This window comes from Lissotriton helveticus, chromosome 5_1 (assembly GCF_964261635.1).
Source record: "Lissotriton helveticus chromosome 5_1, aLisHel1.1, whole genome shotgun sequence".
NCBI classification, from domain to species: Eukaryota; Metazoa; Chordata; class Amphibia; order Caudata; family Salamandridae; genus Lissotriton; species Lissotriton helveticus.
Window position 1 is genome coordinate 1,423,067,657 of NC_136065.1, and position 18,345 is coordinate 1,423,086,001.

Here is an 18,345-nt window from a genome sequence, read left to right on the forward strand (position 1 = left end):
ACTTTGTGGCATGAATTACTAAAACATTTATAATTAGTAATGATATTTTCTATCAGCTCAGTTCTTCAAACTCTTCCATCTTTCAGTAAGAATACAGAATAACTCCATGTCACTGAGGAAAGTGTTTGTATTTTCTTCACAAACCACTGTGAACGGGTACTCTAATCCAATGAAAGATTTACCTGTGACAAGTGACTGCCCTCGTCCAGAATGCCTTCGGTTGTTGAATGAAAGGATTGCAGCATCGTTTTGGCAGAGGCCCAGAGTCTCCTGATGATCGAGCCTATAGCTTCTGTGTGAGTTACACCTAGAAAGATTTGACTCGTGGCATGAAAGAGTTAATATAGATATTCAAATGTTCTAAATTTAATTAAATAGATAACTTTCGCTCCCTCTAGAGTGCATACATATTTTATTGTTCAGGGGCTACGTCTAGCATTAAATACGTTTCGGACTAAAGACACTAAAGAAGGGCGCTCCCGCAAGGTGTTTTGATGAAGCTCCGTCACACCTTTGCACCTGCAAACGTGCTGCGGTACAGTAATATGATGGCCTCGAGCCCGCGGGTTCTTTCGCTTCTCGCGCCTGTAAGTCCTGTTACTGGCTCGAAACAGCCTGGGGACGCTGCAGCTGCACCCTCCCGCATATTTGCTTAGATATGGACAGATTGGCACTTAGCCAGTTTCTGTGACTAAGCGTTCCAAAGGTTCATAAGGCTTTCAATAATGTGACGTAACTATAGAGTGAGGCAGAGAAGGAAATACGAACAACGCAAGACATGCAGCAATATTGATTGTTATTTCGGTTCTTGTTCGTGGTTCAGGTTAAAGCAATCTGAGTCGGCTCCGGGGCAAGCGAACCTCGCTTGACTGTACGCGCCGAGGACGGTGTAAGGAAAGTAACTTCTGGCCGCAGACAAGAGAATGAACCATTCCGTAACTTTCGAGAAGCAGACGAAGCAGGTTGTGCAGGCCCTCTTCAGTGACCCGGAAGAGGGGGAGAACATCTGCTTCCGTAACCTGGACACTGACTACGCTGGGGAGGAAGGTAAGAGAGCAGTGCTTAATTTGTAAAATATGAAGTGAAGGTGCTCAAATCTTTGTCGGAGGCCACACCCACTTTTTTCTGGCTCCACCCACTTCCTTCATTGGCTCCACCCACTTCCTCAACTGGCACTGCAAAAAGACAGATGAATTTCAGCAAGGGAGCCTTATTCATAGTAAGGTTTGATAGGAGGTTCCCCTACTACTTCTACTTCTAGGTACATCCAGGTTAGTGTCTGACACTCAATATTTTATCAGCCTCAAATCACACATGCAGTCTGTCTCAAAAAAACATTACTGTCTAGCTGCAGGCAGGTTAGACAAGCACAATGTTCTGATAATACAGCGCTCTAAATGGGATTTTGCAGCCACAAGAAACTCACTAAAAGAGATATCATAGAAGTATTCCTCCTCAGTCCTGAAGCAGCACCCAGGCGGTGTAAAATGCACTGAGTGCATTTGGCTCAAGTAATTAACTCTACATCATGAGAAACTGCAGTTAAACATACCTAATGAAGAATTTGCACAAGTCATCCACAGCCCCAGCCTGTGCCTGTCCCTCCCTGAGCTGAAGATTCTTAAGATAAGAACCTCTCTCCCAGTACTGCTCTCTCCACAAGCCCAGGCTGTCCCTGAATATTCCTGGCATAGGAGCATCTTTCCATAGCCCCAGCCTGTCGCCTATCAGCACACCTGTCCACACCCCCGGGCATAGCTCCCTCTGGAAGCAGTCCCTGTTCTAGGAACCTCTCTCCACAGTCCCATGCTGCCTCTTTTGTTGAAGCATTGTCTGCTAAGATCCTCATTTCTACTTTAGACCCTCTGGAGCCTTCTGCACCCCTCCGAGGACCCTCCTGCTCGCTGCCAGAAGTTTGAGGCAAAGCTCTATGGCCAGGGCCGGTGCCAGCACTTCTTCCTTTAGCCTGCTACCTGAGTTACCACCGGCTGGGCCACGGGGCTCAGCCTGGTAAGGGCTGGCCTCAGCCGCCATGAATCTTTCAACAGGAGCCTGGGAAGTGGGAACAGACACCGCTGCAGGGAGCGCGTTCTCTCCAACTACACCACCGCTCTCTGACCCCGGAGTCTCTTACTGACTATGACCTAAGACCCCTCTGTGGCACCTTAGCTGCCCTCACACACACTGTGGCTTGGGCCGGCCGGCCGGCTGGCAGGAACACACACTGGCTGGACTGGCTGGCTGTACTGTCTTTGCTCAGTGAACTGGTTTTATAAGATTAGGTAGCCTGGTGCACTGCTGCTGTTTGCTACCACACTCATTGCTGCCAATGTTTCAGATTGATATGTGTGACATTTTCGTAATTTCAGTGCAATTATGAGTGACATTTCAAGGACTATGAGTGACACTTTCTCATGAGCAAAATCAAGCAATGAAGACGAGGGAATCATATAGATAGCAGAAATTACACCCATTTGAGTATAGCTGGTAATGTTTCAGATTGCTTATGTGTGACATTTTCATACATTCAGTGGATTTATGAGTCATTCAATGACTAAATGTGTGGCACTTTCTTGCGACCAAAATCATGCAATGAAGTCAATGGAAATAAACAAATATTAGAAATCACACTCATTTAAGTAACAAGAAATTCGAACTCTGCAGCAGGTGCTTTTAAAGCGATTATTTAATTTCTAAAAATCAGCACCCTCCACCACAAACTCTGCTTCAGTTGCGGCTGAACCACATGTAACAAAGGGGTCTCTGTGACAAAAGCTGCAACCCACTGAGCTATCCACATATAATACAGTTCAATACAATATGCTGGTAGACTTTCTTTGCAGTAGGCATATTAACCATCTGGGCTACCTAATGGTTAAAGTAAAAACTGAAACTGCCACTAGATAAAACTCTGACCTCTCTCCAGCAGGAACAACATTAATCACCAGTCTGCCTCATCTCTGACATAGCAAGTCTCTCTGCACTGGGAAAATAAAGGTTGTTGCTTCATTGTGCCACTGTCAAGCAAAGATATTAAACACTTTTCACTAATAAATCATAAAAGCTGCTAGTTTAGAGAGAACTTTCACCTTCGATTGCACTGCATTTAAAGCACAGAGAGAAAACGTTAGTGTGCCCAATTCCAAGGCGCTATGCCGTGCTGGAGCCCCTCCCCATTCTAGTAACAAATGCACCATATGTCATCAGTAGCAAATTAATAAATTAATATCTGACTTACCTGAATCTCATTATAGCTGTCGGAATGATCCACGGAGAGGATCTGCTGGCGTAGCACCGCGGAAATATCTTGTCTGTCTCTTCTTTAGAGTTAGAGAGCATGCCACGCTATTTTGCCTCAATCTGTAGTGCCATCTGCTCACACTATGACCCAGGTCCCAGACTCAGCACAAATTGGGCCCCGCCTGGACAGGGCACAGCAAAAGAATATGTCGAGGTCAGGAAGCAGTAAAGATCGGCTTCCTCCTTTACTCTGGGCCATGCAGCAGGAGATTTCCTGGGTGCCTTGGGGCCCGGCTGGCAGGCAGGAAATTCAACATCCTGTCACAGAATGCGCGCGGACCGGACATGGCTCCTTTGCAACAGTGTGTCAATGCGGGACCTGACACTACCCGGGGAACAGTAGCAGAAAGCAGGTTTGACTGCACAAGTTTAAAGAGCGTGGTATTTGATGCATTTCATTAGGCACATACTTGTCTCTGCAGTGCAAAGAGCAATTATAGACGAGCTTGCACTTGCAGCGTTCTCAATAGTATTGTCCGGACACCGATCGTGCAAGGAGAAAGTACTAACTGAAAGTATGAATCCTCTACCCTTGCTTGCCCCTGATAACATTTCGATAATGAAAGCAACACATACCATACGCTGCGCACTATAGCAGGCACAATTAATCTCACCAGAGGAGCAGTAATAAGGATCACTATTTTTTAATAGTAGCCGGCTGCTCACTAGTCACGCCGTGATGATGTTACTTATTTATGTTGCAGAGCGTGAATTTCTGTAACACAGCTTATAGCTGCAGACTCGCTCCAATCGTGCCTGAAGCAAGTCAGTCAGTGAAAAATAATTATTCACACTCTGGCCTGGGCCTCGGCTCCCCACAGGTCTGGCAACGTGAATGAGGCCCTGCTCACCACAGACAGTCAGCAGTGCACCCGAGGACTAGTCGACTCAGACTGAGTCCCACGCCGCTTCTGCTTCACCTTCTCTTCTCCGAACGTGACAGCAGCACTAATGATCCGGATTATCCCAGGCCCCCATGGTGTGCCACAAACAGTACTGCTGATGATTGATGCCTATGCCTGCCTGCAGTGCACACAGCGCCAGCTTCAGGGCAGGGCAGGGCAGCTAATTAAGAGAAGTCCTGTACATGCCGAGGTTGCGTGGACCAAGTACACTGACGTCCGGTAAAAAACATCAATGTAGCAGCAGATGCGAAGACCCGGCCCTGTCAATTAAGTGCCGGTGCTAAGCACCGGAAAGCACCGGCACAAATTAAGCACTGTAAGAGAGCGATTTCACCAGGAAACATCTTTTTGGATGAGAGGAATCGGGTTGAGGTGCCATTGTGGAAGTGTTCAGCTGTGTTTGATCTGGGGGTCTCTAGTTGGCAATGGTATTCACCTTTGTCCAAATAGGGACCCTAAATTCTAAGTCAGGATACGGGGATTACACTCCTTAATAACCCCTGCTCACCCCCTTGGTAGCTTGGCATGCGCAGACAGGCTTATCTCAGAGGCAGTGTGTTAAACATTTGTTAATATACACAGTAATGCAGTGAAAACACTACAGATGGACACAACATATGTTTTATAAAAATAAGTATTCTTTATATAGACTTAACACAAGACCACAAACGACAAAAATCCACAATACTATACTTAAGATTGACTTAAAGATGGTAAAAGTTACTTAGTTCAATCAAGTTGATGATAAATGCAACAAAGTTCTCAACAAAGTACCTGGATGCGTAAAGCAAAGTAAACAAAAGGCTCGCAAAAGGGGAGATGCGTCGGTTCCATGATCCGGGGGAAATGATGCGTCGTGCCTCAATGCTTGCGCAGAGTAGGGGATGCGCCTTAATCCTTACCGGTGCGGAGGTGATGCGTAGATTCTCGGCCTGCTGGCCGATTGCGATGAGCAAGATGGCGCCTTGATGCGACGATGCGATGCCGCTGCGTTGATGATGCGTAGACGCCCTGGCAACTCTGTACTTTGGAGCCACGACAGGCCCTGCAACACGCTTCTCCGGTGATGCAATGGTGACTCTCTCGATGGCGTCACGCTTCTCCGGTGATGAGACAGCAGGCAGCTTCGATGAACACACGTTTCCAGGGGATGCGGCGAAGGCTCGCTTCTCCGGCGATGCGATGATTTCAGCTGCAGCAGCGACACGCTTCTTCTCGATGCGTCGCGCTTCCAGCTCCCAGCGACATGCAAATGTCTGTAGATAGAATTCCCAGCAATGACATTCAGAGGGGAGCTGGAGATCAAGGGCCAGATGTAGGTAAATATCATTTACAGATTCTAAAATACCGAATTTTACCGATTCGGTAGTTTAGAATCGGTAAATGATATGTAGCTAATGATTCGGTAAATTTTACCGAATCGGTAAAATTCGGTAAATACCGATTCGGTATTTACCGAATCGGTATTCCCCATTCATTCCTATGGGCCTAGAGGCCCATAGGAATGAATGAGAATTACCGATTCTGTAAATATCGAATCGGTAATAGGGGGTAGACCTACAAGGGTGGCAGGGTGTCACATTTACACCCTGTTGCACCCCTGTATAGTGCATGGGTGCACATGTGGCAGACATACATGTATGTCTGCCACATGGCACTGAATAAAAAGCACAAAATTGCTTTTTAAAAGGTATTCGGAATTTACCACCAACTAATAGTTGGTGGTAAATAACTAATCCTTAAATGTAAAAAGCATTCACTTGAGTACTCTCTACATTAAGGATTCGGTAATTTACAGAATCGGTATGCTAAGAATTCGGTAATTTACAGATTCCTTAAGTTACCGATTCGTTAAATTACAGAAGCCTACAATTTGGCCACCTACATCTGAAAAGCCTAATTCCGGTCGGTAACGGCTGAAATTCGGTAATTTCGGGCATTACCGACCGGAATTAGGCTTCCTACATCTGGCCCCAAGTCTTTTGTCCCTGAGACTTCAGCAGGAGGCAAGCACAGTTCAAGCCCTTGGAGAATATTCCGTAGATGATGAAAGTCCTTGAAAAGTTCCTTCTCCTTTCCTTGGCAATGAAGCAACCACTGCAGACCAACCCAGCAAACAGCACCCTGGCAGGGGGGCAGTCAAACTCCTGCAGCTTCCTTGGTTCTTCTCCTTGGCAAAAGGTTTCTTGTTCCAGAAGTGATCTAAAGTTCTTGGGACTGGGTCCCAATATTTATACCCCAAGATCCTTTGTTCTCTGAAGGCAGAGAGGCCTCTGCCTAGTCCAAACCATTTCCTGAGCACTTTGTTTACAAGACTCTCTCCTTCCTTTCACTGTGCAGGGCAGAGACATCAGCCGCCCCACAGGAGGTGGAGCCAGCACAGGGGAGGAAAGGCACAGCTCTGGAGCACTTTGTTGACAAGCCACAGGAGACATCAGACAAGCCACAGGAGGTGGAGCCAGCATTGTAGAGGGAAGGCCCAGCACTATTCAGGTCCCAGATGCAACTCCTCCCTCCCATCTAGATGCAGATCTCTCTATTCACCACTGGGCTGCCCCAGCCTGTCTCCTGGAATCCCCCAGCCCTGTCACTCACAAACCCAGACAAGGAATACACAACCTAGCGGAGGCAGGCCTGGACAGTTAGGCAAGAAAATACCTACTTTCTAAAAGTGTTTTTTTCAAACACAGAATATTAAAACCAACTTTACTAAAAGATGTATCTTATTATTCTGAGTTCAGGCATACTAAATTCGAATTTCTACCATGTTCCCTGAGTCAGTTAGGATTATAAGAATGTAATAATCTAACTGCCCATTCTAGCCTATGGAGAACAGGTAGCCTTACAATAGTGGAAAACGAAAATGGCTGTAGTTCACTATTAGGACATGCTACACACACCAGAGCATGTCCTACCTTATACTTACAATGCACCCTGCCCTTGGGGCTACCATTGGGGTGTATGATATGAAGCAAAGGGAAGGTTTAGGGACTGGCAAGTGGGTGCACTTGCCAAGTCGACATGGCAGTCACAGACTGCACACAGGCCTTGCAATGGCAAGCCTGAGACACACTTTACAAACTGCTTCTGTGGGTGGCACAACCAGTGCTGCAAGCCCACCAGCAGCATTTGATTTACAAGCCCTGGGCACACATGGTGCACTGTACTAGGGGCTGACAGGTAAATCAAATAACCCAATCATGGACTCACCAATTAGTACATTTAACATAGGTAGCACTTGCACTGTAGCACTGAATAGCAGTGGCACAGTGCCCAAAGCATATAACCAGCAAAAACATATCAAAACAGAGGAGGCAATCCCTCAAAAATGGAAGGGAGACTTACGCCAATGATGCCAGCTCTAACAAGCTGCATAAAGGAGGAGGGTGAGAAATGAGGGCGCCCCATCAAGAAAGAAGATTTAAAGGAGGTGATATTCTGCTGAAGATAAGAGAGGCGCTGTGATGCTTAATAGTAAGATAAGCGATGCAGGGTCGCCACTGAAGAGAAAGCTAAGAAAGGAGGAGGCAGCATGAGAGGGGCGTCCCTGAAAAGGCAGGTAAGAGAAGTGGGGGTTCCACCCAGCACTGAAATATTGTTGTGTCCTGCTGGACACAGTCTTGTGTTTCTGCCAGCCACTCCCTCGAGGGCTGGCCCACACTCACACACGCTCACCCATCCAACACAGGCGTCACCGGTCAGGTGACCCCCAGGGCCGTTTCTACCATAAGGCAAAACTAGGCGGCCGCCTAGGGCGGCAAAAGGGGGAGGGCGGCAAAAAATATGTGTTCAACTTCCGATTTCACTCTAGTGTTTACTAGCGTGTACTAGTGATTGGACACGAAGTGCTTTAGTGCGCTGCAGTTTTACAAATCGGGACAAGATGTGGCGCCGTGCTCATGCACGTTCCGCCAATAATATTGTTGGAAAGAAACCTGTAAATCGAGCCGTGTCCTGGAAGGCACTAAGCCCTGCAAACCTGGACGCTGCATTAGTTAATACAGCTCTGCAAATTACCTGTGCGGCAGCAGAACGGTTCGACATACCCTGACAAACAGGAGAGGAAACCTCTGCGAAAAGAGCCCCTATGGTCGTGCCCCCCCTTGCCGGTCACACAATCTGCAACGCTTTTAATTCTGGTGTTCTGCTTGCCCCACGCCATTAGGCAATACATTAGGGGGCATGTCCCACACATTGTGTTTTATATCAGTGGTAGCCCCCCAAACAACCCAGCCCGAGTTAAGCCGTGTCACTATAAACCGTGACAGTTGTGAGAAGGCCCCTACAACGTCTTGCTAAAGAGAGCAGACACCCAGCAGCATCGGGGTTGTCCGTCTTGTCAAATCCTTGCATTTTGACCTTGCACATTAAGGGTTTGCATATCGGTGAAAACCCAGTACCATTTTGGGGTGCTTTATGGATGTTCGCAAAAACTCCTGCCTGCCAGGGTTAGACCCTGTGACATCGTGGGGCTTTAGGTGAATGTCACTGCAGAGGACTGAAGCAATCCTCTCTGGGGGCCGGCACTGGAGACACTGAAAAGGGTACATAAGGGTAATGTGCGCGCTAAAAGCTATCACGGGCCAGGCGCCCAGACCCTGACAAGCCCGCCTCTGAAAGTCCAACTGGTCTGGAATCTTGCCCAGGGTCCAGTCCCTGCGAGCTCTAGAAAATGCTGACAGATGTTCCTGCACACGCAGTGTCCGCGCTGTTTGGGGCCTTATATGTGCGCCATGTAACCCGTTAAAATGTGCCAAAAATGTCATACGTTAGTGACCCCCACATGAAGGTGCAGACTGAACAGAAACTGTCTCTGCAAAAGGTGAGGGGAAGCATTCTTTAGACGCTGCTGCACAACAGAGAAACGTCCTCCCCCAAAGCAGCATTCTGCATAAAAATGTTGCATGTGATCATACACGTTATTAAAAATATCGCAATAGATTTGAAAAGTCGTCAATATATGATATTTATGGTGTGAGCTCCCGGAAAACCATTGAAGTAACCGAGAAAGTCCCCATCAAAATCTCACAACTATTTGGAAAGTCTCTCGACAGAGGTGCCCGGCATTTAAAGTTGCAACGTTTTAGAGAATATTTCTGGCCTAGGTGTTTAATATAACATGGGAAAACTCGAAATGGGTCAGTTATATTATAGGGTAAAGCTAACACACATATATATATATGGATAATGTCTTATATTGAAAATGCCTGATTTTAAGGGCGACGTATACAGTCAGTACACGCAAGCAGAATGTTGTCTCCTTACAAAAGTCTAAAATGAGGAACAGTCACTTCAAGGCAGGTCCTGTCAGGGGAGGATTTAACTTGTGGTAGATGTAGAGCCAGGTCTGCGAGGTTTGGGGGAAATGATGGCTTATCCCCCCCCAGTGCCTGTCCATCAGAGAAGACTGGGCCTGTCTGTAGTCTGTGAGGTATGGTACTTCCATGGCTTGTACCATTAACTATCATGTTTGTTCTGCTAGCTTTGGTTTTACCTAAAAATGTCCCCTAACTTTTTACATGCTAGGCAAGCAGGATACTGTGTTCACTATTAAACATTTTAGCTGAAAATTGCATTTGAGGGACCTTGACAAAATGTAGTTTTACTAAGTAGGGTTTGCCATAAACATTCTGAAGAGTACTAATAGATATGCAAGTGTAGCAACTCAGATAGTCACTAGGTGGAGTGCTGAGGTTCTGTACCAAGAATTTATTCAAGATTCAAGATTCAAAAATACTTTATTCGGTTAAAAAAGCAAGATAACCATGAAAGTAGCATGACAAATACAGTTTACAAGAGGTAGAGTAAGCTTATTTTAAAAACACAAAAGGAAAAGAAAGCATCAAAGTATAATTCATATATACAATAAAAAACGATCAGTCCGTTTGAATTAATTTACGGCACTTAAAAACCAATTTTAAAAATTCTGCAATTGAGGCAACCATAAAAACAGTTTCCATTTTCTGGCACTCTGTAAACGCTAGGCGGCATCTATATAAATTTAAATCCTTGAGGATAGGGATGATAAGATTCTTTCGAGGAAGAGTGTAACATTTACAAAAAAATAATATGTGTATATCTGATTGATGGGATACTTCATCACATGGACAAAGGCATAGATCCTTCGACCAACAATTCATCAAGGGGAACGATAATGTCCTAAAAACAATATTCAGTCTAAAACGGGTCAAGAGGTAACGTTCATGGTTGGACATGTACAATGAGAGATATGGCTGCAATTTCTCTCCACATAGAATGTCCTGGTGGGCAGAAACAGTCTTTTTTCTCGCCTCTTCTATATATCTCATTTCCTTGAGGTACACCATACATAGATTTTTCAAATCCCTTCTAGATATATATTCCATGGATTGTGGGTCCTCAAAGTATTGGGGGCAATTTATTTTCCCAAGAAATTTTTTGACGAAGCCTATCCATTTAAAGTTACTGATATTGTCCAATGCCATGATGTCCTTTAAAATGACCCGATTGACAGCACATTCCTCGTTTGTCCAAACCCTATGCCAAAGAAGAACTGGCTGAATTTTAATAGTATCTGTAATGTAGGGTATACCCAATTCAGCATGGCATATCATCGTTGCAGTACTTTGGGGTACGGACAAAATGTGACATAAGAACTTGTTTTCCATGGTTTGAATCACGTTAACATTTGAATACCCCCATAATCCGGCACCATAAGTGGCTACAGATATACAGGTTGCATTATAAACAGTTAAAATCTCCTTTATGGGTTTTTTACCTAATTTTTTCATAAAGCATTTTAGGGCCATAATAGTCTTAGAAAATAACAGAGATCTCGCATGAATTGCTGTAGTCCATGAGCCACCTTCATGGAACAATATCCCCAGATACGGGAAGGTAGGGGTCCTTTCTAAGGGATTGGTATTTATAAAGATTGGCTTCAAATGCTTGCTTGTTCTGGACCCACAGAACATAGATAAAGTTTTAGAACAATTAATTTTCAAATCTAAACCAAGCATAAAGGTGTTAAAGGCTGTAACCAAAGTTTGTAAAGCCATTGGTGTGCGTGCCATCAGAACGGCATCATCAGCGTACATCAGTGCAGGGACAAGCCTACCTCTCACCATAGGCATGTCTCTGCCCTCCTGCACGAGATGCTTCTCCATTCCATTTATATATAACAGGAATAAAAAGGGGGCTAGAACGCACCCTTGGCGCACACCCCGACCAATCCCAAATTGTCTACTGCATTCACCATTATTCCCGTATCTGACACTAGCAGTGGCCCCAGAATAAAGCTCTCTCAGAAAACATATAATGGCATTGTCTACCCCCAATTCGGCCATAATTGACCATAATTTGGTGTGTGACACACAGTCGAAAGCTGATGTTAAATCAACAAAAGTGAGGTATAGACGTTGTTTTTTAACCTTTATATATTTCTGTTGCAAGGTGAAAAGATTCAGACCTTGCTCTATGGTCCCCAAACCCTTTTGGAACCCAAATTGGAAATCACTTAACACCCCATTATCCTCAGCCCAGCTCTGTAGTTTTGCTAAAATCACTCTCCCCAAAATTTTTATAGAGGAGTCCAATAATGAAATTGGCCTATAGCAAGTACAGCTTAGCCTGTCCCCTTTCTTAAAAATTGGGACTATTACCGATGTAAACCAGGTAGGAATTGGGCTATTTACCAAGGCGGCATTAAAAAGCTGAACCAGCAATGGCCCCCATAATTCGATGTTAGCTTTATAGAGGTCAGCTGGTATGCCGTCTGGCCCTGCTGCCTTGCCCCCCTTAGTCGCCTTCAAACTTGCTATAACTTCTGGAAGGGTTACAGTCAAAGTTCTGGTAGTGTCTAACTTTAACATCCCCGCATCCTGGCCTGTGTCAAGGGTTGGTTCCACAGCCTTATAAAGGGAAGAAAAATGAGCCACCCACTCATCTTCTGTGATAGCAATTTCTAAGCGTGCTTTTTGTTCATATAAAAGGGGGGTATTAATAACCCTCCAAAAAGCAGCCGGATCCTTTGATTTTGAGGCAGCGCATAGATTGTCCCAAGCCTCCCTTTTTATCGAGGCCTTCCTGTCCTTCAGTGCTAAGTTGTAGTCCTTCCTAGCAATTCTAATTGGGATTACATCCCGTGGTCTTTTATGAATTGCAAGTCTAAGCTTTGTTAAGGCTCTAGTGCAGTTCCTATCGAACCATTTCCTATTGGACTTTAAAAAGTTTTTCCTTTCAACCCACAAAGCTTCCTTAATTGTACTAGAGATGGTATTAAAATGGGTTATTATATCACAGTGCTCTGCGTATTCATCTAAACAAACCGAGAAACTACTCATGCATTTACTCAATATTTTATACAGAAAATCATCCGGGACCAATCTGCTCCATTTAAGGTTGTAACCATTTTGAGCACCCAACCTCACGTCCTGGACCATTTGGTCCGGACCTTCTCTAGTATCAGCTGCAACAAATAGGTTCTCCATTTTTAATACCTGTGGCAGGTGATCACTCAATGGTAAATCCATGACATTTGCTTTGATCAATCTGCTCGCAGAGCTAAGTGTACATAAATTAAAATCAATAGTAGATGAGGCACCCCGCCCAACAAATGTTGGGACAAATGGCGTTGTATAATGTGCTAACTCATTTGAAAACCCAAAATTGAAGTTAAAAATCATCTCATTTAGTGAGTCGCCTAGTAGGGTATGTTCAAAATGCGTCAGGTTTACATCTTGTTCCAGCATTAAGCCACAAATACCCTTTTGGCCCTTTTTGCAGAGAGTACAATTAAAATCACCCCCCCATAATAACATAACTTCAGCCCTCTTGCTCTTATCGAGTTCGTTTTGCATTTCTGTAGTTAATGTGTCAAGTACATCCTTAATCATGCTATCTGGACAATTATTATAAAAATTAAGAAGGACCATCTTTGGACCCTTCCTTGTGTAGATTACTATTTTTTGATAGTAGCTGGATCCAGGGGAGAAAGAAATTTTATCGTATACTAGGAGATTAGATATGTATACAATCAACCCCCCCTTAGGTCTCCCATGTATACCACCCACCGCCGGGGTGAAGTATGTTTTATAGCCATTAAGATGTATCGGGGTGGTAGCCCAAGTTTCTTGGAGGGCTAATATTCCCACGTCGGTAATGGCCTCATCCCAGGTTGGATTAGTAATCTTTTGTTTTAACCCAGCCACATTCCAAAAAAGCACCTTACAGTAATCTTTTTCTGCAGGTGAAATATCTACACTGTCCCCTAGTCTACTGACCAGGTTCCCATGTATAGACTGATCCCCCACCTGTATTTCTAAGGTTTCCTCAGACCCTAGACAGCTTGTAGAACCCAAGCCCAAAGCGTTGTTAGGCAACAAGTCATCCTCCTTCGTCTCGGGGAGTCAATCCACTCCTTCTAAGCAATCATACCGGTTGTAACACGGGAAAAACGAAGGGAATTGCGGGATGCCTGTGCACCCTAGATCATAACCTTGAGGATGAGAGTAATGGGGCCTCCCTTTATATTTCACCGTGTTCCAACCATCTTCATGCCTCCCATTCCACTGTGTGTTGTGGTAGTTATTGTCAAAAGCCTGACCGGTATTACCACCATGGTATCGTTTGTCCCTGGTCCAGCTCCACCTATTATCCGGTTGTTCACCCTCAGGGTAAAAGTAAGATAATGACCTAGCCACAATAGACAAACCATAATTTCTTGGGGGCCTCGATGTAATAAATTCAGCGGTGCGGGGATTCTCAAATGTTATCACCACGCAATCACCGTGTGTCCTTTTTTTATTATTATTATTGTAGCCCACCCAAGGAGCCCTTTCAACCATAAGGATATTGCTTTTAAAGGCTGGTGGCAAAGGGTAATTATCGTTTAGCCAGTGTATTGTTTTATTTATAAGTCCCCCATTATTTTCATATGATTGATTATCAGGTTGTGGGACTCCAGTAAGGACCACCACGTATGGAGATGCTTCTGGTGGTAGATGTATGTTTCTACGTATCTCCCTTTTTTCAACATTAGTTTTATCCTTGGGAGTTTGCGTGGGTGGCGCTACTTTATCAGTTGTGGTTGAATTTTTAGGTATAGGTGTAGGTTTTGGAAGTGGATTATTGGTGGGTTTTGGAGGTGGATTGGTGGTAGGTTTTGATGGTAGATTGATAGTAACGTCATTTTTTGCAACTGTGGGTGGTCTATTCATAGTTGGTTTTTTTTGTGGAACTTTATTGTTCGCATTAAAGCTAGGGGCACTAATATCTTTATGGATGTTAGTCAATATTGTTTCCAGACATCGTAGCCTAACCTCAATAGGTTCTAAAAGAATTTTTAGCATTGCAAAGATGTTGTTATTAGCCATGCTTAGGCTACTACTGTCCTCTCCCCCTCCCGCTTGGTTCTCAACTACCCCACTTAGTTCCAAGATTCCCTCCAAACTACTATCCAAGATGGTTTCATCTGGCAGGCTTAATGTTATGCCCACGCTTACCCGAGGTCCCCCTACGGTGTCATTAATATTGGAGACAGCATCTAAGTTGGTGTTCACATTCGACAATATTGGATCCAGCTGAATTGGGTCGTGGATTTTGATAGTCTGAGGTTTTTTCCCTTTTCGAGTGGTCGTCTTAGTGGACTTTTGTTTAATGCTCTTTTGTTTAGGGATTGCCCCCTCCTTCCTCCCCCTTTCAGTTAGGGTACTAGCTGAAATTTCATTTTCAATTGCCGCTGGGCCATTTTCCAGCAACAAGGAGAGATTTGGGGTTGCCTCCAGGCCTTCCTGCGAGGCTGATAAATCAAAACCCTGATCCTTATGTACCATTACTAGTGTTTTTGAAGCGGATACATTATTAGGTGTGCAAGCTTGAGCAATATGGCCCAGAGAGGAACGTTTTGCCATGGCTAAGTCTTGGGACACCCTTCTGTCCATCAGTATGATCCCTTCATCAATGAGGGCGTGTGTGCGTACTATAAAGTCATCTAGGGTACCTGTTAATTTCTTAGCCCCAGCGGCTGCCATGCTTCTGGTCTCTGGGTGATTCATGGCGAGCCCAACAAATGTCCCACTATACAGCAGGAATGAATTATGGCCAAAGACCAGTACCTATTTCAGTACAACAGGTTCTCAGGTACTCACACTAATATATGGCAGCAAGTTTTAGCCAACTTACAGTTTAGCAGTCTCGATGTCCTTTGGCTATTTACAAACGGGCAGGGTATCTGGCCCAGGCCAGGCTCCTCGGGCCTCTGAGGGCCTAAGAGGGCCCGCCCTTTGCCCGGGCTTAGCCCGGCGCCTGCCCGCGCGCGTCCCGCGACGCGGGAAGGGATGCCCCTTTTTGTGCGCCTCCTGGCGCGCTCAGCCTCGACGCGACTTCCGTCCAGGTCGCGGAGGCTTCTGGGGCTTGTGGTCTTCAACTCCCCCGCTCGGCGGCAGCACTGGTGGTCAGAGGCTGCAGCGGGGGGAGGAGACCAGCGATGTTAGGGGAGCGCGCTAGGCGCCACAAGCAGGTCCCGCGGTGGTGAGGAAGAGCCCAACGGACAACAGCAACGGAGAGCCAGGGAACTCCGGACAGCAGCAACAGCAGGTACCCGGAAAGAAACACGCCCACTCCCCAGCAAGGGATGCCCCTTTTTGTGCGCCTCCTGGCGCGCTCAGCCTCGACGCGACTTCCGTCCAGGTCGCGGAGGCTTCTGGGGCTTGTGGTCTTCAACTCCCCCGCTCGGCGGCAGCACTGGTGGTCAGAGGCTGCAGCGGGGGGAGGAGACCAGCGATGTTAGGGGAGCGCGCTAGGCGCCACAAGCAGGTCCCGCGGTGGTGAGGAAGAGCCCAACGGACAACAGCAACGGAGAGCCAGGGAACTCCGGACAGCAGCAACAGCAGGTACCCGGAAAGAAACACGCCCACTCCCCAGCAAGGGATGCCCCTTTTTGTGCGCCTCCTGGCGCGCTCAGCCTCGACGCGACTTCCGTCCAGGTCGCGGAGGCTTCTGGGGCTTGTGGTCTTCAACTCCCCCGCTCGGCGGCAGCACTGGTGGTCAGAGGCTGCAGCGGGGGGAGGAGACCAGCGATGTTAGGGGAGCGCGCTAGGCGCCACAAGCAGGTCCCGCGGTGGTGAGGAAGAGCCCAACGGACAACAGCAACGGAGAGCCAGGGAACTCCGGACAGCAGCAACAGCAGGTACCCGGAAAGAAACACGCCCACTCCCCAGCAAGGGATGCCCCTTTTTGTGCGCCTCCTGGCGCGCTCAGCCTCGACGCGACTTCCGTCCAGGTCGCGGAGGCTTCTGGGGCTTGTGGTCTTCAACTCCCCCGCTCGGCGGCAGCACTGGTGGTCAGAGGCTGCAGCGGGGGGAGGAGACCAGCGATGTTAGGGGAGCGCGCTAGGCGCCACAAGCAGGTCCCGCGGTGGTGAGGAAGAGCCCAACGGACAACAGCAACGGAGAGCCAGGGAACTCCGGACAGCAGCAACAGCAGGTACCCGGAAAGAAACACGCCCAAAAATGCGTTTAACAATAAAAATGAATATATTAAAAAAGTGGCCTTATGCTGACATTTTATTTAATGTTGTATTAATTATTTAAAAAAAGGCAGAAAACTAGGCTAGCGCTTCAGCTGTAAACAATGGCACCCATAATGCACTACAATTACTGCTTTTCATGTCGAGATTGTCAAATACGTGACAACAGCAGCACCTTTAGACACTATTTTTGCAGAAAATGTTTACAATGTGAATGGGAGCATAAGCCAGGAGTAAATGTTTCCTAAAAAGCTAACTTAACTGTTTAAAACCTGTATAAATAAGTATTGCAAGTAAGTATTTAAAGTGAGTTTGCTGTAAAGCAGAGAGCACATTTTTTTCTGAAAAGAAATTTGATAAAGTTATATTGAACAAACACAAATAAAAATAGCAAGAGTACCTTTTTCATCACATAAGTAATTAAACATGTTTGTATCAAATATTAATAATTTTGAAAGGAGTTTAAGGAAAGAACATCCGAGCCTTTATGAATACATACATAAGAGTAAAACAAGGTTCATACAAATTGTGCCAACAATCCTAAACTATGAACATTTATCCCTCGAGGCGAAAACCTAAATGCTGAGGTGGTGCAACCTTAAACAGCTCTTGAATACAAGGTGCCTCATTTATGAGGCTGTGCGTCACTTTTACGCCGCCGACGCACCAGTGGCGTAAAAAATGTGACTTGTTGCACCATATTTAAAAAGTGACGCATCTAGGTAGATGCGTCACTTTGTAAACCCCTGCGCTACATTATACCTGTTCCAGGTATAATGTATGCAGGGGGGGCGTTCTGACGCAGAAAAGGATAATAGAAGCGACGCAGTGAAATCTATAAGATTTCACGGTGCCACTTATTGGACGTAAATGCGTCAATTTCTTACGCCTGCCTCACAGCAGGGGCTTTTCCCATGTGAAAGGACACATTGCTGGAGTTGCGTCACTTTTGTGACACACTCCACAATGCGTCACTTTTGCGCCATACAAATACGCCATGATGCGTCATACTGTAAATATGACCCATCATTGGTATCACAAAGAGGGCACAATGAAAAGTGACGCATCGCCGTTTTCATGCAGCGATGCGTCACTTTTCATAAATGAGGCCCAAGTTCTTTTTATATCTAATGCATTAATTTTTCTAGCCTGGATGATAGGGGGAGAGAGTGATGGTAGTTAAAGGGAGGGGGGGGCATTTTTCAATCCTCGCCTAGGGCAGCAAAACACCTAGAAACGGCCCTGGTGACCCCGCAAATAAAGGAGCTCGAGTGGCTAGCTTCCAGTACCCTAATCCTGTGTCTGTGTGGTCTTTCGGCCGCTTAGTGGGCCTAGGGCCCAGAACTTAACAAATATATCAGATTAGGGGGCTGCTCTGCAGAGGAGCGGAGGAGAGGTCGGGGACATATTGGAATGGGTAGGTTAAGAAAGTATAGGGGTTGGATGACTAGGGTATTGTAGAGGCGATAGAACGAGAGTAGAAGAGCTATCAAAGATGGAGGGTCTGGAGGGAGGCTACTTTTCTGAGGATAAACTTTAGAGAGGACCGGTCCACATTAAAAACAGTGAAAATTTGAAGAGGATCTGTTGAACAAGAGAGAAGTATGAGCTGCTGTGGATAAACCTTCGCCTTGA

General features: G+C 46.0%; 1 protein-coding gene across 1 annotated transcript in view; it reads left to right on the plus strand.

Moving 5' to 3' along the window:
* Nucleotides 1-345: 345 nt before the first annotated feature.
* Nucleotides 346-18,345, plus strand: part of BCL2L15 (BCL2 like 15) — a 149,964-nt gene continuing 131,964 nt past the window's right edge. Inside the window, exon 1 of the mRNA XM_078644423.1 lies at nucleotides 346-1,047. Coding sequence (XP_078500549.1) covers nucleotides 924-1,047 — 124 coding nt within the window. The 5' untranslated portion in view covers nucleotides 346-923. The remainder of the gene's footprint in view (nucleotides 1,048-18,345) is intronic.